Source organism: Hemitrygon akajei, unplaced genomic scaffold (assembly GCF_048418815.1).
Source record: "Hemitrygon akajei unplaced genomic scaffold, sHemAka1.3 Scf000074, whole genome shotgun sequence".
Lineage (NCBI taxonomy): Eukaryota > Metazoa > Chordata > Chondrichthyes > Myliobatiformes > Dasyatidae > Hemitrygon > Hemitrygon akajei.
Window position 1 is genome coordinate 1,460,269 of NW_027331960.1, and position 17,025 is coordinate 1,477,293.

The window sequence follows — 17,025 nt, forward strand, 5'->3', positions numbered from 1 at the left end:
TGAGCAGCAGCAATAATTGCAGAGTTCAGCACTGACAGTCACTCTCAAAATTGCATTCAACAACGGTGATGGACAAATATCCAGCATGCACCTTATTGAAACTTTCTCCCCAGTGTGAACCCGCCAGTTTCTCACAAGTGTAACATGCGGCAATGTTTCACTGCTAATGTAATGGCCTCTCTGTAATGTTTCACTGCTGAGGTAATGGTTTCTCTGTAGCAGAGATAACAGGGTTTTGGAGTGCAGTGCTATCCAATGACAGAAATATTCTTTCTTTGAGTCTGGAAGAGAGATTTTCACGGTCGCTTGCCGGGACAGATGAGAAGACACAAATGGAGAAAATGGGCCCTTATTGTTTCTTTACTAACCCTAAAGTGAAAGTAAGAATTATGGAGCTCAGTCCTTTAATGACATATTGTGTACTATTTGTTATTTCGGGGAACTGATCCGTAACAGGGGACACATCGCGCAGCATCCACCCAAACGAGATTTCTTAAGTTTGGCCAGGCTGGGGGGGGGGGGGGGGGGGGGGTGGGGGAGGGGGGGGGGGGGGGAACACCCCCTATATTAAGCTGCTAGGCGAAGTGAGAGTTACATAAGGTTAGATGACTGAGTGAATCCCTTCCCACATTCACAGCGGGAGAAAGGCCTCTACCCAATGTGAACTCGCTGGTGTCTCTGCAGTTGAGATGATGAAGCGAATCCCTTCCCACAGTCTAAGCAGGTGTACGGTCTCTCCCCAGTGTGAACTGACCGGTGCGCTTGCAGGTGGGATGACTGAGTGAATCCTTTCCCACACTCTGAACAGGTGAACGGCTTCTCCCCAGTGTGAACTCGCTGATGTTCCTTCAGTTTATATGACCGAGTGAATCCCTTCCCACACGCTGAGCAGGTGAATGGCCTCGCCCCCGTGTGAACTGACTGGTGTGCTTGTAGGTTGGATGACCGAGTGAATCCTTTCCCACACTCTGAGCAGGTGAATGGCCTCTCCCCAGAGTGAACTCGCTGATGTACCTTCAGTTGAGATGATGAGGTGAATCCCTTCCCACAGTCTGAGCAGGTGTACAGCCACTCCCTGTTGTGAACTCGCTGGTGAGCAATTAGGGAGGACAACCGAGTGAATCCCTTCCCACAGTCTGAGCAAGTGAATGGCCTTTCTCCAGTGTGAACTCTCTGATGAACCTTCACTTGAGATGACCGAGCGAATCCCTTCCCACAGTCTGAGCAGGTGAATGGCCTCTCTCCAGAGTGAACTCTCTGATGTATCTTCAGTTTAGATGACTGAATGAATCCCTTCCCACAGTCTGAGCAGGTAAACGGCCTCTCTCCAGTGTGAACTGACTGGTGTACCTTCAGATTAGATGAACAAGTGAATCCAATCCCACAGTCTGAACAGCTGAATGGCCTCTCTCCAGTGTGAACTCTCTGATGTACCTTCAGCTTAGATGACAGAGTGAATCCCTTCCCGCAGTCTGAGCAGGTGAACGGCCTCTCCCCGGTATGAACTCGTTGATGTACCTTCAGTTGAGATGAGCAACTGAATTTCTTCCCACAGTCTGAGCAGGTGAACGCCCTCTCTCCAGTGTGAACTCTCTGATGTACCTTCAGTTGAGATGAGCAAGTGAATCCCTTCCCACAGTCCGAGCAGGTGAATGGCCTCTCTCCAGTGTGAACTCGCTGATGTACCTTCAGTTTAGATGCTTTAGTGAATCCCTTCCCACAGTTTGAGCAGGTGAACGGCCGCTCCCTGGTGTGAATTTGCTGGTGAGCCATTAGGTCAGATGACCCACTGAATCCTTCCCCACAAATTCAGCAGGTGGTCAGCCTCTTCCCAATGTGAATTAACTGGTGTGTCCACAGGCGGGAAGACTGTCTGAATCCCTTTTCACACACAGAACAGGTGAATGGCCTTGTCCCAGTGTGAACTTGCTGATGAACCTTCAGTTGAGATGAGCAAGTGAATCCATTCCCACTGTCTGAGCTGATGAATGGGTTCTCCCCTGTGTAAGATGTTGGGCATGCCAGTCGGTCAGATGATTGAGTGAATCCCTCCCCACAGTCTGAGCAGGAAGGATGATCGAGTGAATCCCTTGCTCCACTTCTTAAATATCTGGACAGAGACAACAAAACTGGTGTGTTGTGTTCGAGATTCCCGTAAACAAGTTTCTTGTCATTTTTAACCTGTAAAAAAATTTACAAATCCATCAATGGGTGTAGGACATCATTTCAGTGAGAACACTTGGGTTATCAAGGTGTCATCTGGCATTAAACTGTTACAATGAAGATTTACAAAATCCATCAATGGGTGTGGGTCAGAATTTCAGACGAGATCACTCGAATTGTCAAGGTGTAATCTGGCATCACACTGTTACAGTGAGGTTCTAACTGGGCACAGATCTGGTATCAGGAATGACCATCAAGTTCTCTGATGCTCTTCCTGTCTCTATAAGAATGGGGCATTTCTGCCGTCTCCAATCTGTGACCTGGCTCAATTTGACTGTCTCCATTCCCTGTTCCCACTGAGCTGCATGGATTCCTGGAAGTGGAAGCATTGGACAGGCAGGAGGACAAAACTGTAGCTAAACTGAGAAGCCAAAGCCAACATAAAAGCCAAAGAGAGGGCAAAATATAGAGCACAAACTATATGGAAGCTTTTAGAAACCAACAGAAGATGACAAAAAAAAGCCAGATGAGCTCAGGGCATGGAATTATGATTCGTAGTCATTAATGAGTCTTGGTAGCACCCAACAGTCTGAGGCATTTAGAGGAACAAAATATCCAGGGCCTCAATATCTCTTGAAAACCCAGGTTCCCTGCACCAGTTGCCTTTCAACTTTTATTTTGTCAGGCACATACAAACTCTACACCGTCAGAATTTCACTTCTGAAGGCCTCCCAGTTACCAAGTACATCTTTGCCAGAAAACAGCCTGTCTCATAGCACACTTGTCAGATCCCTTCTGATACCATCAAAATTGACCTTTCTCCAATTCATAATCTCAACCCGTGGTCCAGACCTCTCTTTTTCCACCTTTACTTTGAATTTCATGGATTATGATCACTAATTTCTGTCACCAGCCCTGGATCACTTCCTAACGGCTTATTGCACACTTCTACATCGGGAATTCTACGTACTGATTAAGGGCACATTTGACAAACTCTGCTGTATCTAGTCTTTTACAGCATGGGAGTCCCAGACAATATATGGAAAGTTAACATCATTTACTGAATCAACCTTTGTTTCTTGGCATGGTCTGCAATCTCTCTACAAATTTGTTCCTCTAAATCCCTCAGACTGTTGGGTGTAAGCAAGTCCCAGTAATGGCTACAATACCATAATTCCCTGTCCTGAGCTCATCTGGCTTTCCTACGATGCTTCTTGCATTGTGATATACACAGCTCAGCACATTCATCGCACCATGCTCAGCCATTTGATTGCTGACTCTGTCTGAGGTCTGAACAACATCTGACTGGTATCAAGAAAACAAACTCTCCCTCATTGGCACAAAAACAGAGGAGCTGATTGTGGATGACAGGAGGATTGGAGACAGGCTAACCCATATTGACATCAAGATATCAATGGATCTGGGGTTGAGAGGGTGAACAGGTTTAAGATCCTCAGCAGAAACATCAACAAGGATCTCACATGGTCTGTACATACCGGCTGTGTTGCGAAAAGAGCACGGGAGCCCATTTTTCACCTCAGATCATTGAAGACGTTTGGTATGGGCCCCAAATTCTAAGAGCATTCTACAGGGAGACAACAGAGCATCACTGCCTGGTATGTGAACTGTACTTCCCTCAATCTCAGGAACCTGCAAAGAGTGGTGCCCAGCGCATCTGTAGATGTGAACTTCCCATGATTCAGGGCATTTACAGAGACAGGTGTTTAAAAGGGGCCCAAAGGATATTGGGGACCTAATTCATCACAATCACAAACTGTTCCTGCTGCTACCATCCAGGAAAAGGTACCACAGCAAAAGGACTAATAGGCTTCGGGATGTCATCTTCTACCAGGCCATCAGACTGATTAATTCATGCTGATAGAATTGCATTTTTGCTATATTGACTGTCCTATGTACAACCTATTTATTAGAAATTACTATAACTTACACATTGCACATTTAGACCGAGATGTAACATAAAGATTTCTACTCCTCATGTATATGAAGGACTCCGAGCTGATCCAGAATTCATCCATTTCAAGTTCCAACTCCTTAAACTGCCGGGTTACAAGCTGCAGCTGGATGCACATCTTGCAGGTGAGGGCATCAGGGACACTGGAGGTCTCCCCACATTCCCACCAATGTCCCCTCTATTTTATAATGATCAGTGTGCACATAAATCACGTACTGTGCATATGTGACAACATATGCACAGTGACAACATGTGCATAGTGATTTTTATATAGTGAAGTATTCATTTTAACAGCTAGCAAATCACTGTCAATAAGAACTTTGATCTCCTCTGGGTTCGATCGAGTTCATCTGCTCTCTCACACAAACTGTATAGCAGGCCTGTAATAGGTAATGAAGGATTTTCTCACCAAATTTCTTGCATATTGTCCATAAGTGGTTTGTTTGCTAAATTATACTTTAAAAAGTCAGCGTTCCATATATCACTCCACTTCTTCCCACTTGTAAATTCTCCAGCAACATTTGCATTGCCACAATACACACAGGTAACACCCGTTTCTATAATGGACATAAATATTTCCTGTGAACCCTCCTGAGAAATCAAGGATATATTAAAAAAAACATTTTGAACCTATGTAATCTCTGGCTAAAAGAATATTTGGGACTGAATACGAATTTTGGAACAGAAGTAAACTCTGTGTTCAGCGGTTAGCTAAGACAGGCTCATTACCAGTTTTCTGTGGCTTGCAGAGAGACTCACTGAGAGCTGATAACATTATGCATTGTACCCTCGTTACCCGATAACATTATGCATTCTACCATAGTTTGAGTGAAGGGAGGAGGACTCGCTGATAAGGACAGGAATGAACATCTGTCTGTAAGTAAGTCAGGGCCTTACAAAGGGAATAACTGATAAGGACAGGACAGCACATCCATCTGTAATTAAAACATTCATTCAGCGAACTCTCTTGTCTATGTAATTAAGTTTTGCACCAACAGACTTGGTGGGCATACCAGCTCAAAAAACATCTTGCAATAGTAATGTTTGGGGCTTACTATGTATAAATGTCTGGGTTTACTATGTATAAATACATGGCTGTAACCTGACTAATTCAGTCCACTTGTCAGATGGTGGCAGTGCTTACGTGCCTTCCCTTTGACAACTGGGTCTCAAACTCCTGCAGGAGAATGCACAATAAACTGTGGTGACGATAAGAAGCTGGTCTCCCGGGTTTTATACAGATTCAACTTTAACATTTAGCATCACAAACAGGATCCCAATATAGGGAGTATATTGGCTGGACTCAGACGGGCTGAGTAAGTGGCTGGACCACCCTGGGGAATGCGGAGACTGACCGGGCGCCCAATAGGTATTTTACCTTATGTCATTCTCTGTTTGTTCCTTTCGAGGTACGGTCCCTCGCCCAAGGCTGATCGCATACCTTGACGGGATTGGGAAAGAATCTGTTGGGAGACTTGTATAAGGGAGGCAAAATTTTACTAACTAGGCAGGAGGCGGTTCCAGGTAAATTTCACTAAGTGGACAGGAGGCAAACATGCTGGGTAAATTTATTAAATGAGCATGAAGTGCCAGCCGGGTAAATTTATTGTGGGCAGGAGGTGCCAACTGGGTAAATATATCTGATTGTTAATTGAGCGGGAGGCTTTGTGCCGGGTATATTACTTGGTGAACATGAGTCAATTGCAGTCGTTTGTTATGAGTGGGACAAGAGCAGCCCTACATAATATGTGTGAGAGTTTTCCAGACAAGAAAAAAGATTTGCGAATGTTGAGTGTAACGCTGAATAAGAAAATGGGGAACAAAATGTGGCCACTGGGGGGGAGCCTGGGATATTACCTCATGAGAACAAACAGTAAATTTGATACAGAAAAAGAACTGTGGAAAGAAGTGGAAATTGTTGGAAAGGGAATGGAAGGAAAAGGCAGATGCAAAGTGGAACGGTACATTATTAGCAAGTTGGAGGAATAATACATGTGACAAAGGGATAGAGGTATATACCGCAGAAGGAATGCCAAAGGTTGTGAGACGCTAAAAGCGGAGCATGAATGGGTGGATAGACGTAGAAAACAAGAGCAGGGAAAACAACGTAAGCAAACCAAGGCCGGCCTAGATAGGAGAGCAGGGCAGGAACATCAGTCTGAAGTTTGAACTGATAGGGAAACAAGGGATCCCGAACCCATGTCTAGCATACCGACCCTGTTTGAGGACAATGACCGTGATGAGGAGTGTGCACCCACCGTAACACCCCCCCACCCACCTTACCAGGAGCCAAGTGCACCCAGTGCTCCCAAACCCTAATGCTCCCAGTACTCAGATACAGTGACCACTTGGGTAAAACAGTGGCGGCAGGGAAGGGGGAGGTCCCTATACCCTGAGATTCAGAAAGGGAATACCGAGGATTATTCCGAGACAGGGAGGGAAGGATCCAATAGAACCCCAGAGTTAATGGCTCCACAAAGACATTGGCTCAATGGAAGAAGCCAGAGAGTGGTAGTGGAGGATTGCTACTCTGAGTGGAGGCCTGTGACTAGTGGTGTGCCACAGGGATCAGTGCTGAGTCCATTGTTATTTGTCATCTATATCAATGAACTGGATGATAATGTGGCAAATTGGATCAGCAAATTTGCTGATGATACAAAGATTGGAGGTGTAGTGGACAGTGAGGAAGGTTTTCAAAGCTTGCAGAGGAATTTGGACCAGTTGGAGGAATGGCCTGAAAAATGGCAGATGGAGTTTAATGCGGACAAGTGTGAGGTATTGCACTTCGGAAGTCAAACCAAGGTAAAACATACAAGGTAAATGGTAGGACACTGAGGAGTGCAGTAGAACAGAGGGATCTGGGAGTACAGATACATAATTCCCTAAAAATGGGGTCACAAGTAGATAAGGTTGTAAAGAGAGCTTTTGGTACATTGGCATTTATAAATCAAAGTATTGAGTATAAGAGTTGGAATGTAATGGTGAGGTTGTATAAGACAAGGTGAGACAGAATTTGGAGTATTGTGTGCAGTTTTGGTCACCTAATTACAGGAAGGATATTAATAAAGTTGAAAGAGCACGGAGAAGGTTTACAAGGATGTTGCCAGGACTTGAGAAACTCAGTTACAGAGAAAGGTTGAATAGGTTAGGACTTTATTCCCTGGAGCGTAGAAGAGTGAGGGGAGATTTGACAGAGGTGTATAAAATTATGGTGGGTATAGACAGAGTGAATGCTAGAAGGCTTTTTCCACTGAGGCCAAAGGACAAAAAAAAAACTAGAGATCATGGGTTAAGAGTGAAGGGGGAAAAGTTTAAAGGGAACATTGTGGGGGCGGGCTTCTTCAAACAGAAAGTGGTGGGTATGTGGAATGAGCTGCCAGATGAAGTGGTGAATGCGGGCTCACTTTTGACATTTAAGAAAAACTTGGACAGGTATATGGAAGAGAGGGGTTTGGAGGGATATGGCCCAGGGGCAGGTCAGTGTGACTAGGCAGAAAAATGGTTCGGCACAACCAAAAAGGGCCAAAAGGCCTGTTTCTGTGCTGTAATGTTCTGTGGTTCTAAAGGCAATTGCCCACCGAATGCTGCCCAGTCCACCAGCAGCAGGAGGAGGGACAGTCCTCAGTGATTCCTGTGTATGCACCCTGGAAGCCTCAAGAAATGATAATGATCATGAATCAGGTCCCAGGTAGAAAAGAAAAACCAGCACAGTTTGCTCAGTGTGTCCACAGTACTATACAAATGTTTAGTGTGACCCTGCAAGATTTATTCGGTCTCTGCTGCATGATTCTCTCAGCTGATGAGTGGCAGAAATGGAAGGCAGAACTGAGATACCAAACCTGTCAGGAGTTACAGGCAGGAAACCATAATGAGAATGAACAGACAGACCAGATTATTCAAGCCTTGAAAAGGGCTCTCCAGCAACCTGTAAACATCACTAAAGTACTTGAATGCAAACCTAAGCCTGGGGAATCGGAACCAGCCTATTGGGAGTGATTTGTGGCCTGCTACGGCACTTTCGCAGGAGACCAGGCCTTCAGTAATGGGAATCCGTCCCCCCAGTTTAAAGCCTTACCGCTCCAATACTTACCAACTAAGATAGCCGACATGATTCAAACAAATAATATGGATTGGCCTGACAATGACCGAAATCGAATGCGACAAGCTTTGACATATTATTGGGACCCAAATTTTGAATCCTGATCAACTCCGAAGGGAACTAATATTAAAGGTGAATATGTTCCCTGGCAAAGAAGGACGCGAGTGGGCTATATCTGGGGATCTGAAATGGGAAAAAAAACCTACCAAGGGACAGATGGGGACAACAACCCGTTTTCAAATTAACAAGCAAGGATGCCTCCTACCGTGAGTACCACCCCTCAGGAAGAGCCCAATGTAACATTGCAAGTTGCTGGAATTCCAGTTCCGTTTCTGATTGATATGGGGCAACCACAACCACTGTCGATCAGGAAATAGTATCAGAAAAGGGATTCCAGCCATCAGATGCTACAATCACTCTGTCTGGTTTCGAAGGCATGGAACGTATGTATTCACACACCCAGCCACTGCAAGTGGAATTCCAGGGGACCCAATGTGAGGTTTCATTTACAGTCACCACCAGTCGGGGTGTAATCTAGCAGAGAGAGACTTGCTCTGTCCGTTGGAAGTCGAGATTCTATGCACAGACAAGGATATCACCCTGGGACTAGCGAACAACTTCCCCAGTTTCTGAACACCCAGTGGTGGGCACTTAATCTGTACTCCACTGCGTTTGAACCCCTTCTGCCAGCGGCCGACCCTCATGTGACTCAGTGCTATGACCCTCCGTGGTGCTCAACTGAGGAAAGCCAATATTATGCACCCCTCGAGGGACAGAATTTTCCAGTCACGGTGATTGGAGAGGTTAAAGGAAAAGAGGGCAGTGTATTACTGGCCGAACGACCAGATTTCTTTTGGTGACAGACAGGACTGGTTTTTCCCCATACTACTGTCAGGGTTTGCCCCGGGTTCAAACCAAAGACCCTGGGGTTCTCTGCCTACACCCTGATGGAACAAGCCTCCAGCTACAAGGGAGATTGGCAAGACTTGGTGACGTGCCAACTCAAATACTGGAAGGACTCTGAGGTGAAGATGGCACATCTGGTAAGACACCCTTTTAATATTGACCAAACCCTAGACGTTGTACCCCATCTCTGGGCAATTTCAGGCCATGAGGTCGGCCGCAACAACTGCCCCCGTCCAGATCACTGTGGAAGAAGGACAGACTCTCCCATCCATTCCGCAATACCCCCTCAAGCCCAACGCAATGTTTTGTGAGGATGGAAGCTCTTTTGTAGATCCATTAGGAAAACAATATTCTGGCGATGTGATAGTGATGGACAGTGAAGTAATTGAGCAGGCCTCTTTTGAAGCAGGTGTCTCTGCCCAGAAGGCTGAGCTGTTTGCTCTGACTCCTGCCTGTATCCTAGCAACAGACTAAAGTGCGGATGTTTACACGGACTCCCGTTATGCATTTGGAATTGTACATGACTACCGGGCTCTCTGGGAACATGGGGATTCCTGACTTGCTCTGGCCACCCCATTAATAATGCCACCTTTTTAAACAACTTACTCACTGCTCTAGAGCTACCTCGAGTAACGGGAGGTACGTACTTTTCAGGGGGACGAAAAGGAAGAAAACCCCGACCTAGGTTTCTGGATCACCCCAGTGGGACAGGTTTGTGTTCCTACACAGTTCTTACCAATATTGGTCGATTATATACATAATTGTACACACCTGGGAAAGGAGGGAATGGTTGGTAACCTGTACCCTGCACACTGGGTACGACTCCCTTGACAGGTGGACCTTTTTCCTGTCTACAAATTGATTTTATTGAATTGCCTAAGTACATTGCTATAGATACTGCTTAATTATTATACGTGTTTAGTAGATAGATTGAAGCTATTCCAACTACTAATAATAATACTATGACTGTTATGAAGTTATTATTATGGAAAATAATTCCAAGGTAAAGCCTGCTGGAGATGCTGAGCTCTGACAATGGCCCACACATTGTGGTGACCACTAGTGAACAAAGAGGTATGTAACAAACTAGCTATCAGGCAACAATTCCACTGTGTACACCACCCACGGGCCGCTGGCATAGTGGAAAGAGTCAATGGCACTCTGAAGGGTAAATTGGCCAAACTAACAGCGGAGACTGGACTCACTTGGTTGAAGGACGTACTGTTAGCCCTATTCCACATGAGGGTTACCCCTCAGGGGAAAACAGTGTTGTCACTAGCTGAAATCATTCATGGACGGCCCATGAGGACACCCTGAGGACCAAGACCTTGTGTACCATTGGTCCCACAAAGTCTACCAGCAAAATTGGATATGCATCGCCTCAGGGGAGAGACCAACATTTCCAAGCATTACATTCACAGGTTCGACAGGCTTACAAGGAAGGGAACTACTCCACAGAGAGGAGTGACTATCCCACCTTAGAACTTGGGAATTTTGTCCTGATCAAGAACTGAGATTGAGGGAAAGTTGGACCTCGGTGGAGAGGACCATATCAGGTGTTAATGACCACTCCCATGGCTGTGAACCTGAAGGGGCAATCTCGGTTGATACATCGATTAGGTGCCAAACGTGCTTAACATGTTACCCAATTTCCTTCGGGATCAATAAAGTATGTCTGTCTGTCTGTCTGTCTGAGTAGAAGAACTGTCCTGAACTAAAGGAAAATATGTTGGTTGAAAATATGTGTTCGGGTTTATGTCTTTGAGAGGGCTCACCCCAGCATCCGGGGGCTCCCACGGTCTTTCTGTCACACCGATGCCAAACAGGTAGAACAAGGGGCCTGCTGGGTTTCTGCTGAAAATCTGCAGCATGGTAAAACTATGATTCCAATGTCAGTAATCCCGGTCAACCAGAGTGAGGAACTCTCAGCCTGGGCTTTCTCAAATAACACCCGGGGAAGAGAGGTGAGAAACTGTGGTCCAGTCAGAGATGACTGTAGCTGTCAGTGTTTTGAGGGATGGTATCTCAGGCCCCCACCAAACAGAACTTCCTAGACTGGGAAACATGCATCCTAGCCATACTTGCAGGTGCCCAGCAGAAGAGAGGAATAACGGAGACTGAGCGATTTTGGATGATCACTTTTCTCTCCTATGGAGCAGCCAGGAATTCACAAGAGATAATCAATTTGGCTACAGCACTTGAGGAGCTGCCCACAATACTGCAGGGGCCCTGACAGAAACACAGGCCCAAGTAACAGAAATATCCACTGAAATGATTGCAATCCTGCAAACAGTCCTACAGAATCGTATGGCCTTAGAGTTTATCCTAGCTGAGAAAGGTGGAACCTGTGTTATTATTGACACAGAATTTTGAACCTATATCCCTGATGAGTCTACTAACATTACATCCCTCTCCGAGCACACTGCCAGGGAGATTGACAGCATCAAGAGAGTAGGGCAGGATTTACATTGGTTCACCGAGGGGATGAAATGGTGGTCTTTGAAGGCCTGCTCGGTAATATGTGGGGCATGGTATTGCATTATGGCCTAAGAGTTGGACATATCATTGTTATAATTACTGTTGTATGCTGTTTTTACGCACTGATATGCCGTAATGTTATCCATGATCAAAAGGAGGGAATGATAAAGTATGAAAAAGGGTGAACACTTTGTTAAACAATAGCAGCCTGTTTTTCTGAAAGAAACTGCTGATGATCAACAGATGTACTAAGCCATGTTGAGCCATATTTCTTCTTGAGGGAAGCTAGCTAGGGTTTCAGGATGCTTATCTCCTTGTTCACATGCGTAGAGATAGGATAGCTTCAGTCTGTTCTGTGTATGTAAGCCATTATGACTATTTTGTAATTTGTCTTTAGGGGCTGTCATGTAGTAAGTAACTTTGGCTCCAGCCTTTCTTGTGTGGGGTGTATCTGGACGGATATATCTGTGGTGGAAGGGGAATTGTTAGTCAGTTAGTGGATTGGGCAGGAACAGTCATAGACTGTCCCTGTTTGAGCGACTAACTGAGTAAGCCCCGGGTAATTGGAATAAAGAGTTTGTACATATACAGTCTCTGAGTGACTTTATCCGGATTCGACTTCCACAGAATGAGAGTGTTTTTAAAGGGTTGTGCTGCTGGAAGCGCATTACCAGACCTGGAGTGATTACAACTGGATCTGACAGAGGCATAACTGGTTCTTCTGGGCACATTCATTCTCACTCCCAACTATTCCCCACCTTCCTTTGTACAGGTATGGAATGTCTAAAGGACCAGAGTTTGAGTAAATGAGACTCACCAAACTTTCTCCTGACTGAATCTGGAATCTCCGAGTCAAATGGGTCCTCTTCAGTTGATACTCTCAATCATCGGGCTGGTTCATTTGTTGCTGTTCCCTCATCTTCAGTCGTGGTTTGCTTCCAGTTGGGGCTTTACTTCCAATAAATCTCTCACTGCAGGTCTAACTTTAAGATGAAAGATAATGAAGCACATTAACAATAAATAGGAGAACCAAACATTTCTGCTTAATGTTACTAAGAACAAAACTCACTGAAATGTAAACATTGAAGGCTGATATAACGATCACAGTGAACAAGCATTTGTTGTCCCTCACATGTCTCAAAACGATATGGGATAAGAAGGAGCCATCATTCAGTCATGGTAAGACATAAGACACAGGAACAGAATTAGGTGATTCGATCCATCTGGTCTGCCCACCACTCAACCATGGCTGATTTTTATTCCAACACCATATTCCTACCTTCCTCCAATAACCTGGAAGCTACTTAGCAATCATCAATATATTAATATCTGTCATAAATTTACCCAAATGGCAGCCTCAACCAACCTCTGCGGCAGCAAATTCCGCAGATCAGACATCTTTTGGCCAAAAAGTTTTTCTCATCTCAGTTTTAAAGGGAAGCATCTTTATTCTGAGACTGTGCTGTCGGATCATAGACTCTCCGTCTAATGGAAACATCCTCTCCATGTCCACTGTATCCAGGCTTTTCAGCATTCAGTAGGTTTACTTAACCATACATCCCCCCCACCACCCCCACCGTCCCTCTGAACTCCATTGAGCACAGGTCCAGAACCATCAAATGCTCCTCATACATAAAGCTGATCATTCCTGAGATTATTCTTGTAAATTTTGTTTGCAACAACTATACTGAACATAAACTGGTACCAGAATAATTTACAGAGAAAAGTTGTGCTTTCTTTCCTGCTCTTCTATCACAGAACTAGTCATTTCCATTTCCAGGTTAAAACAGGTCCATTTCAGGAAATATAAACCATTCCAGGGTGAATGTAATAAAAAGAAACTGGAATTACCAGAAACACTCGGCAGGTAAGGAACAGCTGTGGGGAGAGGAACAAACTTTATAATTCAGGTGAATAGAGTTTTGTCAGAATGACTTCAAACATTTTCAGGTTTTAGTGCAGATCTCCAGCAACTTGAGATTCTGCCTGATTTCCACTGAGTGACAGACAGGTGTCAGTGAGATTTCCAAATACAGTTTGAACACCAAACTCACGGGTCTATAAACACGGAGCAGCCCATTTACTCATCGCCTCTCCCTGTGAGGATGTAATGGCAACTCATTCCCTCCTCAGATTAGCACTCATTGCCTCCAAAGGAACTCCAGAAACAAACATCTGACCCCAGAATAGAAATACTCACTCAACACCTCATAAGCCTGAGAAGCTCGATCCCCGGGTCCATTTCACCAGGATCAAAATCTATGACAGGGTCACACAGCTGATTGTGCCACTTACCGACCTGAGAATCCTTTTACATCATCCCCACATCAGGGATTCCCCACGACCAATGTCCAGCAGCCCAGGACCTGATTCGCTGTGGAAGGAGAAACATACAGTCCCATCTACAGAAGTGCTGACCTGGGCAAATCCCAAATACTGACAGCTCCATATTCCCGGAGTCTACATCCCAGGATAAATAGGCCAAGCACCAATTTTCCCAGGACTCCTCATTGCCAGTAACATGCCACAGTGTGTCAGCCATTCAGAGTTCAAAAGCTAACACTCCTGCATCACCCTATGGTAGAATGGGAACCTGAGCATCCCCTGACTGGGACAGATATTGGGCTGGAAAACCTGGGTGTGGGTCACCAGCAGGCATGGATACGTTTCACATTGTCTCCAGCAGCTAAACTGAACACATTTTATCATTATCATATCGTTAAATGAGATCTTGCCCAACACAATTGGCCATAGCATTTCCTGTAGGCTAACAGGAATAACAGGCTTTTCATTTCAAATTGAAATTAAATGCTGGAAACTCGGTACATCAGATTGGATCTGTGGAAAGAGAAACTGTGGATGACTGAATATCAGAACTGATGCTGCTCGATCTGCTGAACACTTCCAGCATTTTCTCTTTGTACTTTAAATGATGCACAACTATTGACTGATTACACGATGTTTGTGATGACCTGAACAAAGTCGCAAAAATGTAAGTCCCATATTCATTAGTTTTCTCTTCATTCCGACACAGGGATAATACCGTCGATACAGTCAATGCTCACAACATCCTCCCCACCCCACTATCAGTCTGCTACATCTGCTCCTGAGGCCACTAACTCTCAATGAGGGGAAGTGACCAGAGCGCGATAAAAATGTGCACCACTCACTGCAGATCCTGTGGCTGTTCCCGGGAACAGGGAAATTGCATCACCAAACATGATCAAAACAGGAAATAACAGACTCAACTTTAAACGCTGAGAGTCTCTGTCTGGAAAAGATTAACACAGCGACCATTTGGTAACTTTGAAACTAAAACTGTAGTGACTGTTGGGGTGGTGGGGTTGGGAGACTGGACAGAGATTGAACAAGATGGGCAGGGAATGAGCAAATAGAACCAGGTGGGAGAAGGGATCACTGATCGTCCTCCAGCAATACACAGATACTGAATTAACAGTACATACTACTTATGTACTAAAATCACAAAGATAGAACAACAGGAACTTTGGCATTAACCCTTGTCTCCGAAATATCTTTTATCAAATACCATGGAAAGTATCCCCAGGTTGGGATCGACCCCGGCAGATTCTGTCCAGGAAACCGGGTGAGACCGCGAGTTCGGGAAATTTAACCGGACTGTACAACATCGCTCGGGATACAGTACTCACCGCATGGATCTTGTCGATCTCTCTCTGCAGAAAATTATCCGAACCCCCGGCTCCCCGCCCGAGGGGGCGAGGACTCACTTCCGATCCGGATCCCGCAGACGATCCGCCGCTCCGGACCCTCTTCAACAAGAACGGGGAAAAAAAATCGCTGCCCATCCGGGGCTGTGAGCATGCGCACTATGCTTATTGCGTCATCAGACCGGGGCGGGGCCTCGGAGTCAAACCCGCAGATGTCGCCGATCTGCGGTAAAAGAGAATCACGTGACGGCGAGGGTCTCCCACGTGACCCGGTGATTGTTCCTCGCCCCTCACACGCTGGCCGAACCATCGGCCGCATTTCCCACATTGTTTCACATTCACAACTCTCCCATCTCAGACACATGTTTCTGCCCGATCCTCATTTCCTCGATCATGGAACTAATTTCCATCTTCTGCAGCCCCGTGTTGCCCCAACCACTCACATCCCACCCCGTCACTATTTCCAACTTCCCACCTCTCCCCTCAGCTGGATCAACTCTCACTCCCCAGCTCTTGCCCCATCTCCACCCCTCACCTCTTTTCTCTGACTATTTCCCGTCCACTCTCAGTCCAGAGGGAGGGTCTCGGCCCGAAATATTGACGGTCCATTTCCCTCCACAGATGCTGAGTTCCTCCGGCAGTTTATTCTTTGGTCTGTATAACCCGTGTTAGTATGGGGAGCGGGATTTTACACCATATTCCAGGTACAGTCTCAACAAAGACAAATAATTGTCACTTTTCCCGGGCCATTGGCCGCGCTTGCAGGTCAACAGTCTGCATGTGTTTGCCCCCCAATGTGGTGAATCCCTCTGCTCATACCACGGTGAGATCAGATATTTCCACAGATGACATATCCCCGGTGGGGATAGGGACAAACGTCCTGTCCGCCCCCTCTCACATCATCTTTATGCTTTCAATAAAATACCCCACCCTACCTCGGGGAACCAGCATCAAACCGACGGGCCGAGCGGTCTCCTCCTACCTCTCAGCGATACAACAGAGTCCGGCCGCAGGAGACGCTTCACAAACGTTCCAACTTCCCTCGGTGGGACATGGAAATAAATCAGAAAGCGGACATTTACTTTGAGATTCGTTCCGCTCTGAGGGAGCGGGAGACGAACTCAGCGGGGATAACGCCATCTCCGCTGGTCCGCTCCTCTATTGGGTGTAACCAGCGATTGACATTCCTGCGCGCCAATGGCAATAACGCTGCTCCTGCTGCCTCGGCTGTCAGCGGTGGGGGGGGGGGGGGGAAACGGGGTGGTCACGTGATTAGTAGCTCAGCCGTTAAACCGATAAAGCTCGAGCTCACCAGCGCGTGGATGACGTGAGGGCTGATCCCGGTGTGGGAGCCCAGGCGTGAAGTCAGGCGCATGGTTGCGCCAGTGTGACGTCACCTGTGGGTGGAGCGCTCACATTTAAAACACATAAATGGACTGTTGCTAAGTATGTGCCTTTGGAGACCAACAAACATAGGCTACTGTCCAGCGCGCATGCTCTTCAATGATTACTAGTTCTTTTATATAATTCCACAAGATAGCTTGTGGTCTGTCTCCGGATTTACAGATAATATTGCATTGGTCTCTGCAGTCTGGATCCTCTATCCAGTATCGAAGATTCCCAAAATCTTTGAAAGGCGGTTTCTCTGGAATTTCCCAATCACCTCTATTATCCAAAGTCTGTTAAGCGATTAGCACCAAATGATCCTACCACCAGACACA

The 17,025-nt window shown here is 46.0% G+C and overlaps 2 protein-coding genes and 1 long non-coding RNA gene across 7 annotated transcripts in view; 1 reads left to right on the forward strand and 2 right to left on the reverse strand.

The window, feature by feature from the left end:
• The window catches only part of LOC140722301 (uncharacterized), a 1,042,646-nt gene that overhangs the window by 832,778 nt on the left and 192,843 nt on the right, over positions 1-17,025 (reverse strand). The gene's annotated exons all lie outside the window — the stretch shown is intronic.
• Positions 1-17,025, forward strand: part of LOC140722307 (uncharacterized) — a 141,716-nt gene that overhangs the window by 27,950 nt on the left and 96,741 nt on the right. The window contains exons 4-6 of the mRNA XM_073037094.1: positions 9,130-9,277; positions 12,016-12,028; positions 15,317-15,532. Coding sequence (XP_072893195.1) covers positions 9,130-9,277; positions 12,016-12,028; positions 15,317-15,532 — 377 coding nt within the window. The remainder of the gene's footprint in view (positions 1-9,129; positions 9,278-12,015; positions 12,029-15,316; positions 15,533-17,025) is intronic.
• LOC140722296 (uncharacterized) lies at positions 534-16,336 on the reverse strand. 5 transcript variants are annotated; one of them, XM_073037084.1, is made up of 5 exons: positions 16,240-16,336; positions 15,287-15,527; positions 12,436-12,601; positions 5,514-5,609; positions 534-2,181 (listed from the first exon to the last, which is right to left on the reverse strand). In XM_073037084.1, the coding sequence occupies exon 5, from the start codon at positions 1,771-1,773 to the stop codon at positions 652-654; it is 1,122 nt and encodes a 373-aa protein (XP_072893185.1). In that variant the 5' UTR covers positions 1,774-2,181; positions 5,514-5,609; positions 12,436-12,601; positions 15,287-15,527; positions 16,240-16,336; the 3' UTR covers positions 534-651. The 5 variants fall into 5 exon arrangements, with proteins under 5 accessions (XP_072893185.1, XP_072893187.1, XP_072893186.1 ...); XM_073037086.1 differs by lacking the exon at positions 5,514-5,609 and having other exon boundaries at positions 12,436-12,597; XM_073037085.1 differs by lacking the exon at positions 5,514-5,609 and having other exon boundaries at positions 534-2,110.

Excerpts from the sequence above, each read along its gene's own strand:
- LOC140722296 (XM_073037086.1), bottom strand. The coding sequence starts at position 1,773 with ATGGCTCACCAGCAAATTCACACCAGGGAGCGGCCGTTCACCTGCTCA.